Genomic DNA, 14772 nt, shown 5'->3' with positions numbered 1-14772 from the left:
CGGCAGAGGCAGATAATAATGTTATGCCCATTTTCTAGATTAGGGGATGGAGGCACAGAGAAATTAAGCTACTTGCTAAAAGCCACACAGCAATGGAGTTCCCTGATGGCTCCGTGGGTTAGGGATCAGTTGTCACTGCTCTGGCTCAGGCTGCTGCGGGCGCAAGTTAGATCTCTGGCCCCATGAACTTCTGCATGCCACATGGGCAGCCAGCACACACACACACACACACACACACACAGAGCAAGGAAATGGTGGAGCCAGGATTTGAACCTAAGCAGTCAGTCTCCAGAGCCTGAGTTCCTCACTGCCTTGTTAGTTGGCTCTGGAGAGCAGCCAGAATCCTTAATATGGCATTCCAGGCCCTTCCAGGCATGGGCCACCTCCTAGGCTCCTCTTTTATTAGCACCCAGGTACTCTCTTTGCTCCAGGCTCACTGCTGAACTGAGCTTCTCACTTTGGCATAGGCTGTTCCCTCTACCAGGGTGGCCAACTCTCTCCTCCTGCAGGGCTGTGTCCCCACCACTTCCTCAGGAGGTCTTCCATGAGTCCTCAACCTAGGTTAAATATTTTGTGTAATAGAGTCCCAGGAGTTCCCATCGTGGCTCAGCAGAAGTGACTCTGACTAGGATCATTCCTGAGGATGCAGGTTCGATCCCTGCCTCGCTCAGTGGGTTAAGGATCCAGCATGGCTGTGGCTGTGGTGTAGGCTGGCAGCTACAGCTCTAATTCAACCCCTAGCCTGGGAACCTCCATATGCCATGGGTGCAGCCCTAAAAAGACAAAAAAAAAAAAAAAAGAATCCCATAGCACTCTGAAGGCTATTACAATTTCTTTTTCTTTTTACGGCCGCACCTGCAGCATATGGAAGTTCCCAGGCTAGGGGTCAAATCAGAGCCAGAGCTGAAAGCCTACACCACAGCCACAGCAATGCCAGATCCAAGCCACATCTTCAACCTGTACCACCGCTCAGGGCGACACTGGATCCTTAACCCATGTATGGAGCCTGGGGATTGAACCCGCATCCTCAAAGTGATGATGTTGAGTCTTTAACTCAGTGAGCCATAACAGGAACTCCAGGCTATTACATTTTTTATATTTGCTCAGAGTAATTTTTAAAGATTTTTGCTTGGGGGATACTTACACAAATATATACTGTGTGAAAGAGAAGAAATTCTTTTAAAGAATTATTTTTATTTTTCATTTGGCCTCATGTTTTAAAATTTTTCATTGCATTTCTTTTTCAGCATTTATGTGCCCCAAGATCCAGAAGCCACATGAGGGTGTAAAGTGAGAAACCTCCCTCTCTGTTTTAGTCTCTTGTGTATTTTTTTTAACCCAGAAGTTAACCTCCTCTACACTCTGTTTTATTTCTTGCTTTTTTTGTTTTCTTCTGTCTCGGAAATCCTTCCACTGAGTGTACATAATCATCCTCATTAAAAAAACAACAACCTACTAGGAGTTCCCTGGTGGCTCAGAAGGCTAAGGAACAGGCCTGTATTGCTGTGGCTTTGATTACTGCTATGGTGAGGGTTAGATCCCTGACCTCAGAACTTCTGCATGTCACAGGTGCAGCCCAAATAATTTTTTTTTTTTAAACATGCTTCAAGTTGTGTGTAGGCTGGCAGCTGTAGCTCTGATTGGACCCCTAGGCTGGGAATCTCCATATGCTGTGGGTCTGGCCCTAAAAAGTGGAAAAAAAAAAACAACCCTACTTCATTGAGGTATACTTTATTTAATTTCATTTATTTGGGGGGTGGGGCACACCAGCAGCATGCAGGTCTTCTTGGGCCAGGGATGGAACCCACACCCCAGCAGTGACATGGAGCACTGCAGTGATAATGCCAGATCCTTAACCCACTGAGCCACTGGCGAACTTTGAGATATCTTTTACATTAAAAAAATTTTTGGCGTTCCCATTGTGGCTCAGCTGTAACAAACCTGACTAGTAGCCATGAGGATGCGAGTCAGATCCCTGGCCTCGCTCAGTGGGTTAAGGATCTAGCATTGCCTCAAGCCGTGGCGTAGGTCACAGGCACGGTTCAGATCTGGTATGGCTGTGGCTATGGTGTAGGCGGGAAGCTGATTCGAACCCTAGCCTGGGAACTTCCATATGCCATACGTGTGGCCCTAAAAAGAAAAAAAGAAAAAAATTACATTATAAAAATGTGCTGGAGTTCCTGTTGTGGCTCAGCACGCTAAGGACCCAATGTTGTCTCTGCGAGGGTGTGGGTTTGATCCCTGGCTTGAGAACTTCCATACGCTCAGCCAAAAGAAATAAAAAATAAAAATAAAAATAAATAGGAGTTCCTGTTGTGACTCAACCCGACTAGTATCCATGAGGATGAGGGTTTGATTCCTGGCTTTGCTCAGTGGCTTAAGTATCCAGCATTGCCACAAGCTGTGGCGTAGGTCTCAAATATGACTCAGATCTGGTGTGGCTGAGGCTGTGGTGTAGGCTGGCAGCTGTGGCTCCCATTTGACCTCTAGCCTGAGAACTTCCATATGCCACAGGTGCAGCCCTGAAAAGACAATAAACAAACAAACAAATAAACAAGTAAATGAAATTTAAAATGTGCTGCTAAATCTCTGACATCAGCCTTACAAATGTTTTCTCAGGTCAGTCCCCCAAAGCATCAGAAATAAAAGCAAAAATAAACCAATGGGAACTGATCAAACTGACAAGCTTTTGCACAGCAAAGGAAACCATTAAAAAAAAAAAAAGACAACTTACAGAATGGGAGAAAATAGTTTCAAATAATGAAACTGACAAGGGCTTAATCTCTCTCTATATACAAACATACAACTCAATAGCAAAAAAGCCAACAACTCAATTGAAAAATGGGCAAAAGACCTGAACAGACATTTCTCCAAAAATGATAAACGGATGGCCAAGAAGCACATGAAAAAATGCTCAACACCACTGATCATTAGAGAAATGCAAATTGAAACTACAGTGAGGTACCACCTCACACCATCAGAATGGCCACCAATAATAAGTCTACAAATAACAGATTCTGGAGAGGGTGCAGAGAAAAGGGAACCCTCCTGCCCTGTTGGTGGGAATGTAAGCTGGTACAACCACTATGGAAAACAGGATGGAGGTTCCTCAGAAAACTAAATATAGAACTACCATACGACCCAGCAACCCATTCATGGGCATATATCTGGACAAAACTTTCCTGGAAAAAGACACATGCACCTGCATGTTCATTGCGGCACTATTCACAATAGCCAAGACATGGAAACAACCTAAATGTCCATCACAGATGAATGGATTAAGAAGATGTGGTATATATACACAATGGAATACTACTCAGCCATAAAAAAGAACTAAATAATGCCGTTTGCAGCAACATGGATGGAACTAGAGACTCTCATACTAAGTGAAGTCAGAAAGAGAAAGACAATACTATATGATATCACTTATATCTGGAGTCTAATATATGGCACAAATGAACCTTTCCACAGAAAAGAAAATCGGACTCAGAGAACAGACTTGTGGTTGCCAAGAGGGAAGGGAGGGAGTGGGATGGACTGGGAATTTGGGGTTAATAGATGCAAACTATTGCCTTTGGAATGGATAGGCAATGAGATCCTGCTGTACAGCACGGGGAACTATATCTAGTCACTTGTGATGGAGCACGATGGAGGATAATCGTGTCCTCTGTGTCCTCCACACACACACAAAAGTTTGTAAGAACCTAAATGGGAAAAAAATAATGGCTATGTATATGCATAACTTTGCTGGACACCTGAAACTAATACAACATTTTTTTTTTAGGTCTGCACCTGTGGCATATGGAGGTTCCCAGGCTAGGGATCAAATCAGAGCTGCAGTCACCAGCCTACACCACAGCCACACCAACACCAGATCTGAGTCACATCTGTGACCTAAACCACACCTCATGGCAATGCCGGCTCCTTAACCCACTGAACAAGGCCAGGGATGGAACCTGTGTCCTCGTGGATGCTAATCAGATTCGCTTTCTGCTGAGCCACAGTGGGAACCCCTAATACAACATTTTAAGTCACCATAGATCAGTTTCGTCTCGTCTAGATTTTCACATCAGTAGAATCACACAGTGTGGGCTCTTTCCTGTCTGGCTTCCCTCTCTCAGCGTTATGGGTTTGATCCTGTGTGACCTGGGCCATTGTCTTAACTTCTCTTTTTTTTTTTTTTTTGGCTGCACCTGTAGCTTATGAAAGTTCCCAGGCCAGGAATCAAGCCCATACCACAGCAGCAACCCAAGCCACAGCAGTGACAATGCCAGACCCTTAACCCAATGAGCCACCAGGGAACTCTTGTCTTAACTTTTTTTTTAAGGACCACACCCTTGGCATATGGAAGTTCCTACCCGGGCTAGGGGTCAAATTGGAGCTGCAGCTGCAGGCCTACGACACGGCCATAGCAAACGCCAGATCCGAGCTGCATCTGCGACTTACACCACAGCTCATGGCAACGCCAGATCCTTAACCCACTGAGTGGGGACAGGAATCGAACCTGCGTCCTCTTGGACAGTAGTCAGGTTCATTACCACCAAGCCACAGCACAGGGCTGGTCCAGTAGGAGAGCAACACACATGGGTGAGTTTTCTGCTGCTATGTTTCGGGCCGTGTAGACCATTCCCCTGAACGAGGGCAGAGAGGGCTCTGCCGTAAGTGCCCAGGATGGCTCCGCCCACCCAGCCTGGCCCCTTAGGTTCCTTCCTCTGCAGACCCAGGCCTAGGGATGTTGGCGCCTGTCTCTCAGTTCTTGGGCTCCCCGCTGCCCTCCCAGACCTGAGGCTTCTCCCCAAGCCTGGGCACCGGGTGCCAGCTCTTGCTGAGGGCCAGGAGGGAGATGAAACTCATCCTGGCATGAAAGGCTGGCGAGCCTGGGCTGGGCTAACACACAGCCCCACCCTCGCTGGGAGGACCTCTGGGCACCCATGTAAACTGAGTCATGGGGGGCGAGGGGGTGAGTCATCTGCCTCTGAGGGGGAGCCAGATGGAGCCGAGCTTGTCTGCGTGGGATCCTTGGCTCCACTCCACACAGCCACACTCTCAGCTCTGCTCCAACACCCAGCGCGCCCCTGGCCCAGGGCAGAGGGTGCAGGGCCAGCCCGGCTCGCTGAGGGCCAGGGGCCTGGAGGCTGGCCTCTCATGTGCATGTGTGTGCCTGTGTGTACGTGCACGCATGAGTGTGTGTACGTGCGCGCGCGCGTGTCTCTGTGTGTGTGTGTGTGTGTGTGTGTGTGTGTGTGGTGTCAGGGAGGGGAGTAGGCAGACAGGAAAGGGAGGCTCTGACTTGGGAGGAAAGTCTTGGGGTTTGGAAAGGAGTCAAAGCCCTCCAGAGGGAGATTTTGGCGGGAAGGCTTCGCTGCCCTCTCCTGGCCTCTGCGGGTTCAACTGATTTTTTTCTTTTCCTGCAGGAGCCAGCTTTCTCCCTTCAGGGCCCCGTGGGTGGCCTGCCTGCCCACTAGGGTTCCCAGGGGGCTGAGTTGGGACCTGAAACCACTTCAGTCTTCACCCCAGGGAGGCCTCTGCCCCTTGGGGCCAGAACTGCTCAGGGCCAGGGAGGGAGCGCCCTCCCCCGGGCGTGTACAGGTACGCGTGGGAGCTGTGAAGAGCCTCCGTTTCCAGCCTTGACCATGGCCAAGTTACTCAACCTCTTTCTGCCTCAGTTTATTCCCCAGGAAAATGAATGCTGTGAAGACCAAAGCAAGTTCATGCGGACAAACTGCTTAGAGCTGTGCCCGGGGCACAGTGCGTCTGTGTGCATGATTCTGCTTGCTCTTGGAGCCTCAGTTTTCTCATCTGAAAAATGGGTGAAGGGAGGATGCCAGGGGTGCCCCAGGTTCAGCGGTCGCTCTGGTTCCAGTCTCTGCTCTTGGTCCCTCAAGACCCTGACACGGTGCCCACCTCTATCCCTCTGTCCAGACTAGGGGGGTTGGAAGCACTGCTGGGTGGCCACTAAGCCAGAGGAGATGGCTTTGGTGGGTTTCTGGGCTGGGTGCCCTCGGGCTACCCCTCAGTGTGGGGGGGATGCACGTCAGAGAGTGGGGAGTTTCCCTCCTCGGATGAATCAGCTGTGTGACCTGAGCCCCGTCCCTGCCAGCGCCCCTCCCAGTGGGCGGAGTGGGGTGCAGTTGCCCTGCTGGGAAAATCCCCAAAACCTCACCAAAGCTCTGGCTGAAGCTTTCTCCAGACTCAGCGGTTTCCTGTCCTCCCCAATTCAGCCCCTAGCCCTCCTGGAACCGGGGGTCCAGCAGAGAGTATCCCCACTCGCCGGCCAGCCCCTCTGGAGCCTCCTCCCTCGGGGCTAGGGGTTCGCAGTGTGTGTGAGGGGAAGTAGGTGGCATGGGGGTGTCCTCTTTTTTCCTGCTCAGTCATCCTCCTGTGGTTTTATAAAAGGGAGCAGGGCACAGGGGCTTGTCCACATTTTCCCAGCCTTTAGCCCACCTTAGGTCTGGGCTGCTTCCTGACTCCCTGCCTGGGAACAGGTCAGCCAAACAGGACAGAATCTCCTGCCAGCCTGAGCCGGAGCCCTTGACCCGGCAGGGGAGTCGTCCCCACAGAAGGTCTGGGAGATCCTTCCTGCCAATAGGCTTAGTCCCCATACTCTCCGGGCCTGTTTCTCCATCAGGAAAATGGGAATCTTAATCTTGGCCCAGCCTCTCAGGGGCTTCTGAGGCCTGAAACTGTGTGCTTTACAAGTCGGATCCTAAGTCCTTGCTGGGCCTAAAGCCCCCGGCCCCCACAGGACTTTCCTATGGGGGGCAGGAAGCTCAACAGCGCATTGTGTGCTCTGGAGTTGGAGGATCAGGATTCAAATCTTTTTTTTTTTTTTTTGTCTTTTGTCCTTTTTTTTTGGAGGGCCACACCCATGGCATATGGAGGTTCCCAGGCCAGGGGTCCAATCGGAGGTACAGCTCCCGGCCTACACCACAGCCACAACCATGCCAGATGGAGCCATGTCTGTGACCTACACCACAGCTCATGGCAACGCCGGATCCTTCACCCTCTGAGGCCAGGGATCGAACCCACAACCTCAAGGTTCCTAGTCAGATTCGTTTCCACTGCGCCATGACAAGAAGCCCTGGATTCAAATCTTGGCTCTTCCCCTTTGTAGCCTTGAACCAATTACCAGACCTCTCTGGGCTTCCGTTTCCTCTTCGGCAAAATGGTGATATTAGAGCCAGCTGAGGCCTAGCTGAGCTCCTGTAGGGAAACGGTTAGCAAGTGCCTGGATCTCCTCATTCACAGGAGGGAACAGAGGCTGAGAGGCAGAGGGTGATTTGGAGTCAATCACTCATTCCTTCAATTCACTTGGCACTTAGGCTGGGCTGGATGCTGAGGACACCCTGGGGGATAAAGCGTGGCCACCGTCCTTGAGGGGCCCCAGACACACAAATGAGAGTGCCACAGGGTGCTGGGCATTGCAGGAGCCTGGGGCATGGACGGATGGGGGAGGGGAAACCTCTGAGCGGATGACACCTGCCCTCTGGAGTCAGCCAGGAAGGCAGGTAGCAGGTAAGGGTCATTCGTACCAGGTGGACCCCACAGTGTGAAAACAGGCGCAAAAGTGAGAAAGGCCAGCGGGTATGATGACACATGATTCTGGAACAAGAAGTAGTGAAGCAAGGAGTGGAGGAGAGATGAGGCCGGAGCCACTGTCAGGGGCTGGATTGGAGTGGCTCATTCATTCAATCGTTTCTGCAAAGGCTGCTCTGGCCACAACCCGTGCTAGGCTCTCTGGGGATAGAGCTGAGGCCTACACATTGTTCTGTCTTCACTGGGCACACGGTCCGGGCACATGGCTTAGGGGCCAGCGGGAGATAGCCCTCAGTCCAGTGATTACATAAGTAGCTGCTGCGTCCTCACCGCAAGGCAAGTGTTCACGCAGAAGAGCTGAGGCCCAGGACTGCGTGCCACTGGGGGTGGGGTGAGGGGCGCACCAGTTGGTTCCAGCAGGGAAAGCGCGTTCAGAAAGGGGCGCCCGAGAGAAGCTGGGACAGTTAGGGGGTGTTAGGCCATGGTGACTCAGGAGAATGAATTTTAAGCTGCAGGCTGTGGGAGCCACAGAGGGTTCTGAGTAGCCCCGAGGGACACAGGCCACTCTGCAGGACAGCTGGCTGTCAGGGAGGGAGGGGGGAGTGGCGGGGAGAATGGGGCAGAGGAGGCACGTTGCAAGGGAGGGGCTAAGGCAGAGCCTTGGGAGGATAGAGTATGCGAGATGCTTGGTTATGGAAGGAGAGCCAGCTGGTGCTGACACCACTTGGGCATCTTTGTGGGGCCCACGGGGGCCTGGCCAGGATCCCTCCAAGCCTTGGCCCACTTTGGTCAAGTGCAAGGCACGGACAGTCTGAGGAGAGCAGGGCACCAGGCTCCAACTCAACCACCCAACTCTGGGGACTTCCCAGGATTGGGCTGAGGGGGACTCAGCTCTGGGGAAGCTCCGGGTGGGGAGGAAGCTGGGGAGGGGGCCAAGCCAGCATCTTGTGACTCACCCACTTCCACCCAGTCAGCCTAGTGGCATCTCCGCTCCCCTGTCCCACATTCCAATTTGATGAGGCTGCTGGAGGCTGAGTCAGCGCCTGCACAGCACGAGAGCAGCAGCCCAAGGGGCTCCCTGCCAGACACCCTGGCCTCCAATCAAGGCCAAAGCCAGGGCTGGGGCTGGGGGCTGGGAGCCAGAAGCCATAGCAGCCTCAGCTGAGTGGTGTGGGCCTGTGAGGTCACGTGAGTGAACGTGGCTGCTGGGCTGTGAAGGGCTAATTGTAGGTGAGGCCAGGGACCACACTCTGCCCAAGGAGGACTGGGGTGCAAGTTCTAACTCTGCCCTGCCCAGCTCACTGCATAACCCTGAGGGAACGCCCTTCTCCTCTTGGGCTCCATTTTCTTGACCATAAATTGGGTCAAAATCTCCTGTCAGGTCGCGAGAATGAAATAATCCACATGAAGTGCTTTGCAAACAGTCTAGTGGCCTCTGCGATGTTCAGGGTAGTGCAAGAGGTGAGTGTAAACGAAGGACTTCCAGGGCTACTTACGGTTGTGCAGGTTGTTCACTGCACAAGGATATCCAGCTTAGGCAGCAGAAACCCAACCCATCCTCTGCCCACCAGACCATATGCCCTGGCCTAAAACTGTCAGGACCAAAAGGGTACCTTTCTCTAACAGACACACATACGCCCAGTGGGCACAGTTCCTCAGAGCTGCTGGGCCAAGCCCTTGGATTTATGGGTCATCACTGAGATTACCCCCAAATGGATTCTGATTCTGGGAATGGAAGGGACACAGAGCTGGCTTTGCAGAAGCTCTCAGAGAGGTATCCAGCCTTGGCAATTATGGGGCCCAGGCACAGTTTCTGCTGGCCCTGCCTCTCTCCAGCGACCAAAGCAGGAAACCACCAGCACAGCATTTTAAACACTCAAGACACAGACCCAAGTTGGGTTTTATTGAAATGCCAGAAGCAGGCACATGATAAGGTAGCCAAAGAAAGAGGGAAGGTGGTAGGGGCTCTGAGGTGGCAGGGAGGGGCAGGCCCCATGTCCATGGCCCTGGCCCCCTCTCTCTGCCAGGTGCTGAGTGGGAACAATCACCCGTCCCCAACAAAATGGCATGCTCAGGCCTGCGGGGGCCTCTGCCCCTAGACCGTGAAGGCTCCAGGGAGAGGGATGGAAGCACGAGGCTGTCTCTCTTGTGAGGGAGGGAGAGAAGGGGAGGATGCAGGAGGAGGGAAGAGCCAGGGGAGGGAGCAGCCAAGGCAGGCTCTCCTCCTGGCGTCTGCACCCAGCCCGTGGTCCTGGATGACAGGGGGGAGCAGCGGCAAAGAGAGGCTGAGGGTCCGGCCCTCAGGGAGCCAGAGCCTCCAGCCAGTGAGGACTCGAGTCAGCCCTGAACACAGGACCAAAGTTCAAAGGGACCGAAGATGCAGGCAGTTTCCGAGTAACCTAGTCCTCAGAGCTGGGGGGCTTGGCCTCCGTGGGACGAGGAGGGGGAAGACGAGAGGATCCGTCCCCCGCAGGGGAGGCAGTGGGTGGTCTCTTCCATTTGGTCCCACTAGGTCAGCTCCACGTTGTTGGCGCGGTCCAGCACCCGGGAGCCACGGGCGCTGCCTCCCAGCTGGAAACGGCTCTCATAGAGAGTGGGGCAGAGGTGCCAGCGGTTGGCCCGGTAGATACCCAGGTAGGTGTAGACGTCAGGCTTGTAGGTGAGCAGACACTTAATGCCTGCCGCGCGGATGGCGGCATCTGCCTCCAGTACACCCAAGCGGTCCGTGAAGTCGTCCGTATAAACACAGATGACCTGCCGCCCACCCTCCTTGGCCCGTGGGCTCACCTTGGCTACCTGAAGCCGGCCCTCGACCACGGCTCGAGCAATGCCAGCCCAGGCGTGATCCAGCTTGAAGCCAGGTGCCAGGTGTATCAGCCATTTGCCCGAGAGCACGTGGTGGGTGATGGCCAGCTGGCGCAGGGTACCTGGTGTGACGGGGCGCCCGCTGGTCTGCAGAGCCTCCCAGGCTGCCTGCAGGCCCTGCACGTCGCCTGAGTTGGGGACATAGCCCTGCCCATATGCTGCAATCCAGCCCACGGGCTCAGAGTTGGGAGAGCCAGGGTCCCCATAGCGGGTAACCTGGGATGGTGGGTACTTGGCCAACCAGGCATCCAGCTCCGTGGCAGGTGTGGTTCGGGCATCAAACACCAGCCAGGGGTCCATGTCAGCTGCCATGGCCTCTGCGGCCAGGTGCTCAGCAGTGAAGCCATCTTCACGACCACCTGGAGAATCTTCATCCTCCAGCTCCTCGCCTGGTTCCATCCTGCCGGGTGGGAACCAAGTTAGGGCAGGTCCAGGACAGATCCAGCTTCCTGGGCCTGAGCACGTAGGTGCCAGGCACTGAACTAATCCCTGCGGCCTTGGGCAAAACTTAATGTCTCTGTGCCTCAGTTGCCTCATCTGTACAATGAAAAATAGCTGCTCCCGTCTCAAACAGCTGTAGAGAATTAAATACTAGGAGGTGGAACAAGAACTATATAAATGCTGTTACTATTATCACTACTATCCTTGACCTACAGAGTAGGAAACTGAAGCTCACAGAGGAGGGGGCTTACCCAAGGTCACACCTGCAGTGCGTGAAAGGGCCGAAAAGTGAACTCGGGTGTGGGGGCCGCCGGCCCAGCTGCGGCTCCCGACGCTGCCAAGGCAGGCGGGTCTCCCGGGCGCTGGGATGTAATGGAACGAGGCACCCCGACAGGCCCCACAGGGCCAGGCCTCCAGGCGGGCGTTATCCCGCCTACTTAAAGACGAAGACATGCAGGCCAGAGAGGGCAGTGACCAATCCGAGGCCAACGGGCCGAGCCCGGACTCGAACCCAGGCTTGTTAGAGCCTGCGGGAGGGCCAGCCTCCCGCCCCGCCGCGCCCGCCGCGCCCGCCGCCATTAGTGCTCACGGCCCGAGCAGCGCCCCTGCCCCGCCCCGCCCTGCCCCCTCCCGCCGCCCGGGCGTCACCTCCGGCCTTCGCTGCGCTCGGCGCCGGCCCAGCCCCGGGCCCGGCTCCGCTCCTGCCGGGGCTCCGCGCCGCCGCCGCCGCGCCCCGCCCCCGCCACGGCTGCAGCCGCCGCCGCCATCTTATTGCCCCGCCGCCTCAACAACAACTTTATAGACAAGCGCAGCATAGGGCGGGACCGGGGGGAAGGGGCAGGGCCGTCGGGGCGGTGCTGACCCCGGGGGCGGGGCCATTGGGAACGCGAGGCGGGGCGGGCCTGCGGGGGGCGGAGCTAACGTTCGCTCTTCAGGTCTTGGGGGCGGGCGGTCGCGGCCGTCCAGTCCCGGACAGACGCGCACCGGGCGGGAGGCTGTGAGGGGAGGGCGCTCGGGCCCCGCCGGCCGAGTGCTGACCGGCGGCGCTAGGACCCTGTGGGGGGAGTGGCGGGGGCGGAGGAGGCGGCACCAGGACCCGGGGGAACCGCGGCGGGCGGGCGACGAGCAGGCCCGGGGGCCGGGAGGCTGCGGGCGGCGGCGCTGGGCCCGGCGCGGCGAGAGAGGCCCCGAGATGCCGAGCAAGAAGAAGAAGTACAACGCGCGGTTCCCGCCGGTGAGCACGTGGCCGGCCTCGGGAGGAACGAGCCGGGCTCTCGGGAGGCTCCGGCCCAGGCCCGGCCAGGGAGGCGGGCGCATCGCGCCGTTCGGGGGCCCGGACGCCCCGCCCCCTTCCGTGCCCTCTCCGCGTCGGTGCCCCCCGCCCCCTTCCTCCCGGGATGCTCCCTCTCTCTGCCCCCCGCCCCGCGCACCCTTTCGGGGGCCGCGGCGACGGGGTCCGAGCTCTCTGCCCCTTCCTCAGGCACGCATCAAGAAGATAATGCAGACGGATGAAGAGATTGGGAAGGTGGCGGCAGCTGTGCCTGTCATCATCTGTATCCTGTCGAGGGCTGGCTGGGTTGAGGGAGGCGGGGGAGGCCGGCAGCCCCGGGTCGCTTTTTGGGGGCCAGGACATTGTTAGAACCCGCGTTCGCCTTGACGACCCTCAGCTCGGGCGCTCGAGCTTTTCCTGGAGTCACTGCTGAAGAAGGCCTGCCAAGTGACCCAGTCTAGAAATGCCAAGACCATGACCACATCCCACCTGTGAGTGGCTCCGATCTGGGAGGGCTCGTGTGGGGCCTCCGCCCGGAGTCCACACGCTTAGGGGAGGCTGTGCCCTGATAGGGAGGGAGGTGGGAGGCGGCTGGGCGAGGACTCAAAGGCTGGTAGGTTTGAGTTGGCAGGGACTGGGTATTCTAAGAAAGGGGGCATGGCTGGGATTGAAACGATCCAGGCTCTGTTCCCCTGACATCCAGAGAGCACTTTGCTGAGAGTACAGACATCTGTGCCTCACCTGAGTGCCATTCCCTCCCCACCTCTTCCAGGAAGCAGTGCATTGAGCTGGAGCAGCAGTTTGACTTCTTAAAGGATCTGGTGGCCTCTGTGCCTGACATGCAGGGAGATGGGGAAGACAACCACATGGACGGGGACAAGGGTCCTCGCAGGTGGGGAGTCAGTGTCCATGTGGGGAAGGCCAAGGCCCCCGGGGTTGGAGGTGTCTTGGGGGATGGCAGAGGAGTGGGGAGACCTCTGGGCAGATGGACTCCACCTTCCCGAAGGGGCCGGAAGCCAGGCGGCGGCAGCCGGAAGAACGGTGGCATGGGAAGCAAAGGCAAGGACAAGAAGCTGTCGGGGACAGACTCGGAGCAGGAGGTGAGCTGAGGCCCCAGCCCTCTGTCCTGCCTTGCAGGGTGGAGAGGGCAGCCTTGCATCAGGCCAGGCCCAGCTGGCTGGAGGCCTGGTCCCATCCTCACCTGTGACCTCTTTGTGTTGGTTGCCTTGCACATGGCGGCTGCAGAGGTCCGGCTTTCCAGTAATGGGCCCACGCCTTTCTTGTCGCCTCTGATTCCTGTCTTGTTCCCAGGATGAGTCTGAGGATACAGATACTGATGGGGAAGAGGAGACATCACAGGCCCCATCCCAGGCCAGCCAGCCCCCTGCCCACTTTCAGAGGTAAGCAGGTCGGTGGCACCCAGAGGGGGCCAGCTGGTCCCCAGCTGCCTTGTCCTTTCTGACCGCTCAGGCGCCTTGGTTCTGTTGGTTGTGGCAGATTTGGGAGACGGGACGGGAGGAACTGAAGAGGACTTAACGGCTGGGTTCTGTGCTCTCAGAAAGTCCCCTCCCCCGGGCAGGGCTGTGTGCCCTGGGTCCTTCCCTTCTCTGGGCTCGGCTCCCTGCTGGTAGAGGGCAGTGGGCTCCAGGCCTGCCTGGCTGGAGGACCGGGTGGGGCTCAGCGGGCAGGACTGGGCACAGGTGAGTGGCCTGATCTTCCTTTCCCACTTTCTGCCCTGCAGCCCCCCGACACCCTTCACGCCCTTCACCTCGACTCTGCCTCTGCCCCCAGCGCCCCAGGTCCCCGCAGCACCTGACGCAGAGGACGAAGAAGATTATGACTCCTAGCGCCCTCTGCCCCCCAGGCCACACCCCCTTTTAGCTGCTCTGGGGGGAAGAGGGTAGAGCTGTTCTTAAATTTATTAAAAAAAAAAATAAAAGGGAATTCCAGTATCCGTCCCAGCTCTTGTCCAGGGCCTAATGGCCTCCTTCCCCACACTGAGCCAGGGCCAGGGCGGCTGGGCAGCAGCTGACTGAAGGGGGCCGGGCCCGGGGTGCTGATGGCGGGAAGGTGGGCAGAGTGCTGGAGGGCCTGAGCCGGCAGGTGCCAGTCATGCCGGGAGACAGCCTGTCTTGTTGTGCCCTGTGACCCTGGGCGGGTTCCTACTCTGAGTAGCCTGTTCTTGTCTCTCTGAGGGAGACCATTCTGCCCCCTCTGGGCTGCTGCAGAGAGACAGATGGGACAGGTGACAGAGACAGCTCTTGAAAACTAGAGCTGGAGCCAGTGCCCTTGAAGGGCATGTGGGAAGGGCAGCGGGAGCAGAGGTAGGTGAGGTCATGGGGGACCTGGAAGGCCGGCTTGTGAGCCCCCAGGGGCCCTGAGCAGACCCTGGAGCTATGCATACGAGGCCGATGAGGCGGATGTGTTGTGTTCAGGGAGCAGCGGCCTGGAGAGGCCAGGGCAGCGATGGGCAGCCTAGAGGTCCGGGTTGCCCACAGACGTGAGTGCTGATGGAAGGGGCTCCTCAAGGACTCGGGTGTCTTCGCGTGGGGGTGGGGGTGGGGGTGGGGGTGGGGGTTCTCCTCTACCCAGGAGACGGGGGAGAAGAGGGTTAGGAAGATCACAGGGTCCGCTGTGATGAATTTGGGGCGCTGTGAGCC

General features: G+C 56.7%; 2 protein-coding genes across 4 annotated transcripts; one reads left to right on the top strand and one right to left on the bottom strand.

The window, feature by feature from the left end:
* C2H11orf68 (chromosome 2 C11orf68 homolog) lies at nt 9403-11743 on the bottom strand. 2 transcript variants are annotated; one of them, XM_003122554.4, is made up of 2 exons: nt 11491-11743; nt 9403-10801 (listed from the first exon to the last, which is right to left on the bottom strand). In XM_003122554.4, the coding sequence occupies exons 1-2, from the start codon at nt 11655-11657 to the stop codon at nt 10045-10047; spliced, it is 924 nt and encodes a 307-aa protein (XP_003122602.2). In that variant the 5' UTR covers nt 11658-11743; the 3' UTR covers nt 9403-10044. The 2 variants fall into 2 exon arrangements, with proteins under 2 accessions (XP_003122602.2, XP_005660734.1); XM_005660677.3 differs by lacking the exon at nt 11491-11743 and adding an exon at nt 11094-11440.
* Nucleotides 11754-14066, top strand: DRAP1 (DR1 associated protein 1). 2 transcript variants are annotated; one of them, XM_003122518.3, is made up of 7 exons: nt 11754-12076; nt 12323-12395; nt 12510-12603; nt 12885-13004; nt 13119-13212; nt 13424-13512; nt 13854-14066. In XM_003122518.3, exons 1-7 carry the CDS (start codon nt 12035-12037, stop codon nt 13957-13959), a joined length of 618 nt encoding a protein of 205 aa, XP_003122566.1. In that variant the 5' UTR covers nt 11754-12034; the 3' UTR covers nt 13960-14066. The 2 variants fall into 2 exon arrangements, with proteins under 2 accessions (XP_003122566.1, XP_013849532.1); XM_013994078.2 differs by having other exon boundaries at nt 12885-13212.

This window comes from Sus scrofa, chromosome 2 (assembly GCF_000003025.6).
Source record: "Sus scrofa isolate TJ Tabasco breed Duroc chromosome 2, Sscrofa11.1, whole genome shotgun sequence".
Classification (NCBI taxonomy): Eukaryota; Metazoa; Chordata; class Mammalia; order Artiodactyla; family Suidae; genus Sus; species Sus scrofa.
The sequence above is the reverse complement of the archived record's forward strand: the minus strand, read 5'-3'. Positions and strand labels throughout refer to the sequence as shown.

Coding starts and splice junctions, on each gene's coding strand:
- C2H11orf68 (XM_003122554.4), bottom strand. CDS start 11,657: ATGCTGCGCTTGTCTATAAAGTTGTTGTTGAGGCGGCGGGGCAATAAG. Junction 10,802..11,490: donor GAGCGCAGCGAAGGCCGGAG/GTGACGCCCGGG, acceptor CCCACCCGGCAG/GATGGAACCAGGCGAGGAGC.
- DRAP1 (XM_013994078.2), top strand. CDS start 12,035: ATGCCGAGCAAGAAGAAGAAGTACAACGCGCGGTTCCCGCCG. Junction 12,396..12,509: donor AGCTGTGCCTGTCATCATCT/GTATCCTGTCGA, acceptor GACGACCCTCAG/CTCGGGCGCTCGAGCTTTTC. Junction 13,213..13,423: donor GGACAGACTCGGAGCAGGAG/GTGAGCTGAGGC, acceptor TCTTGTTCCCAG/GATGAGTCTGAGGATACAGA.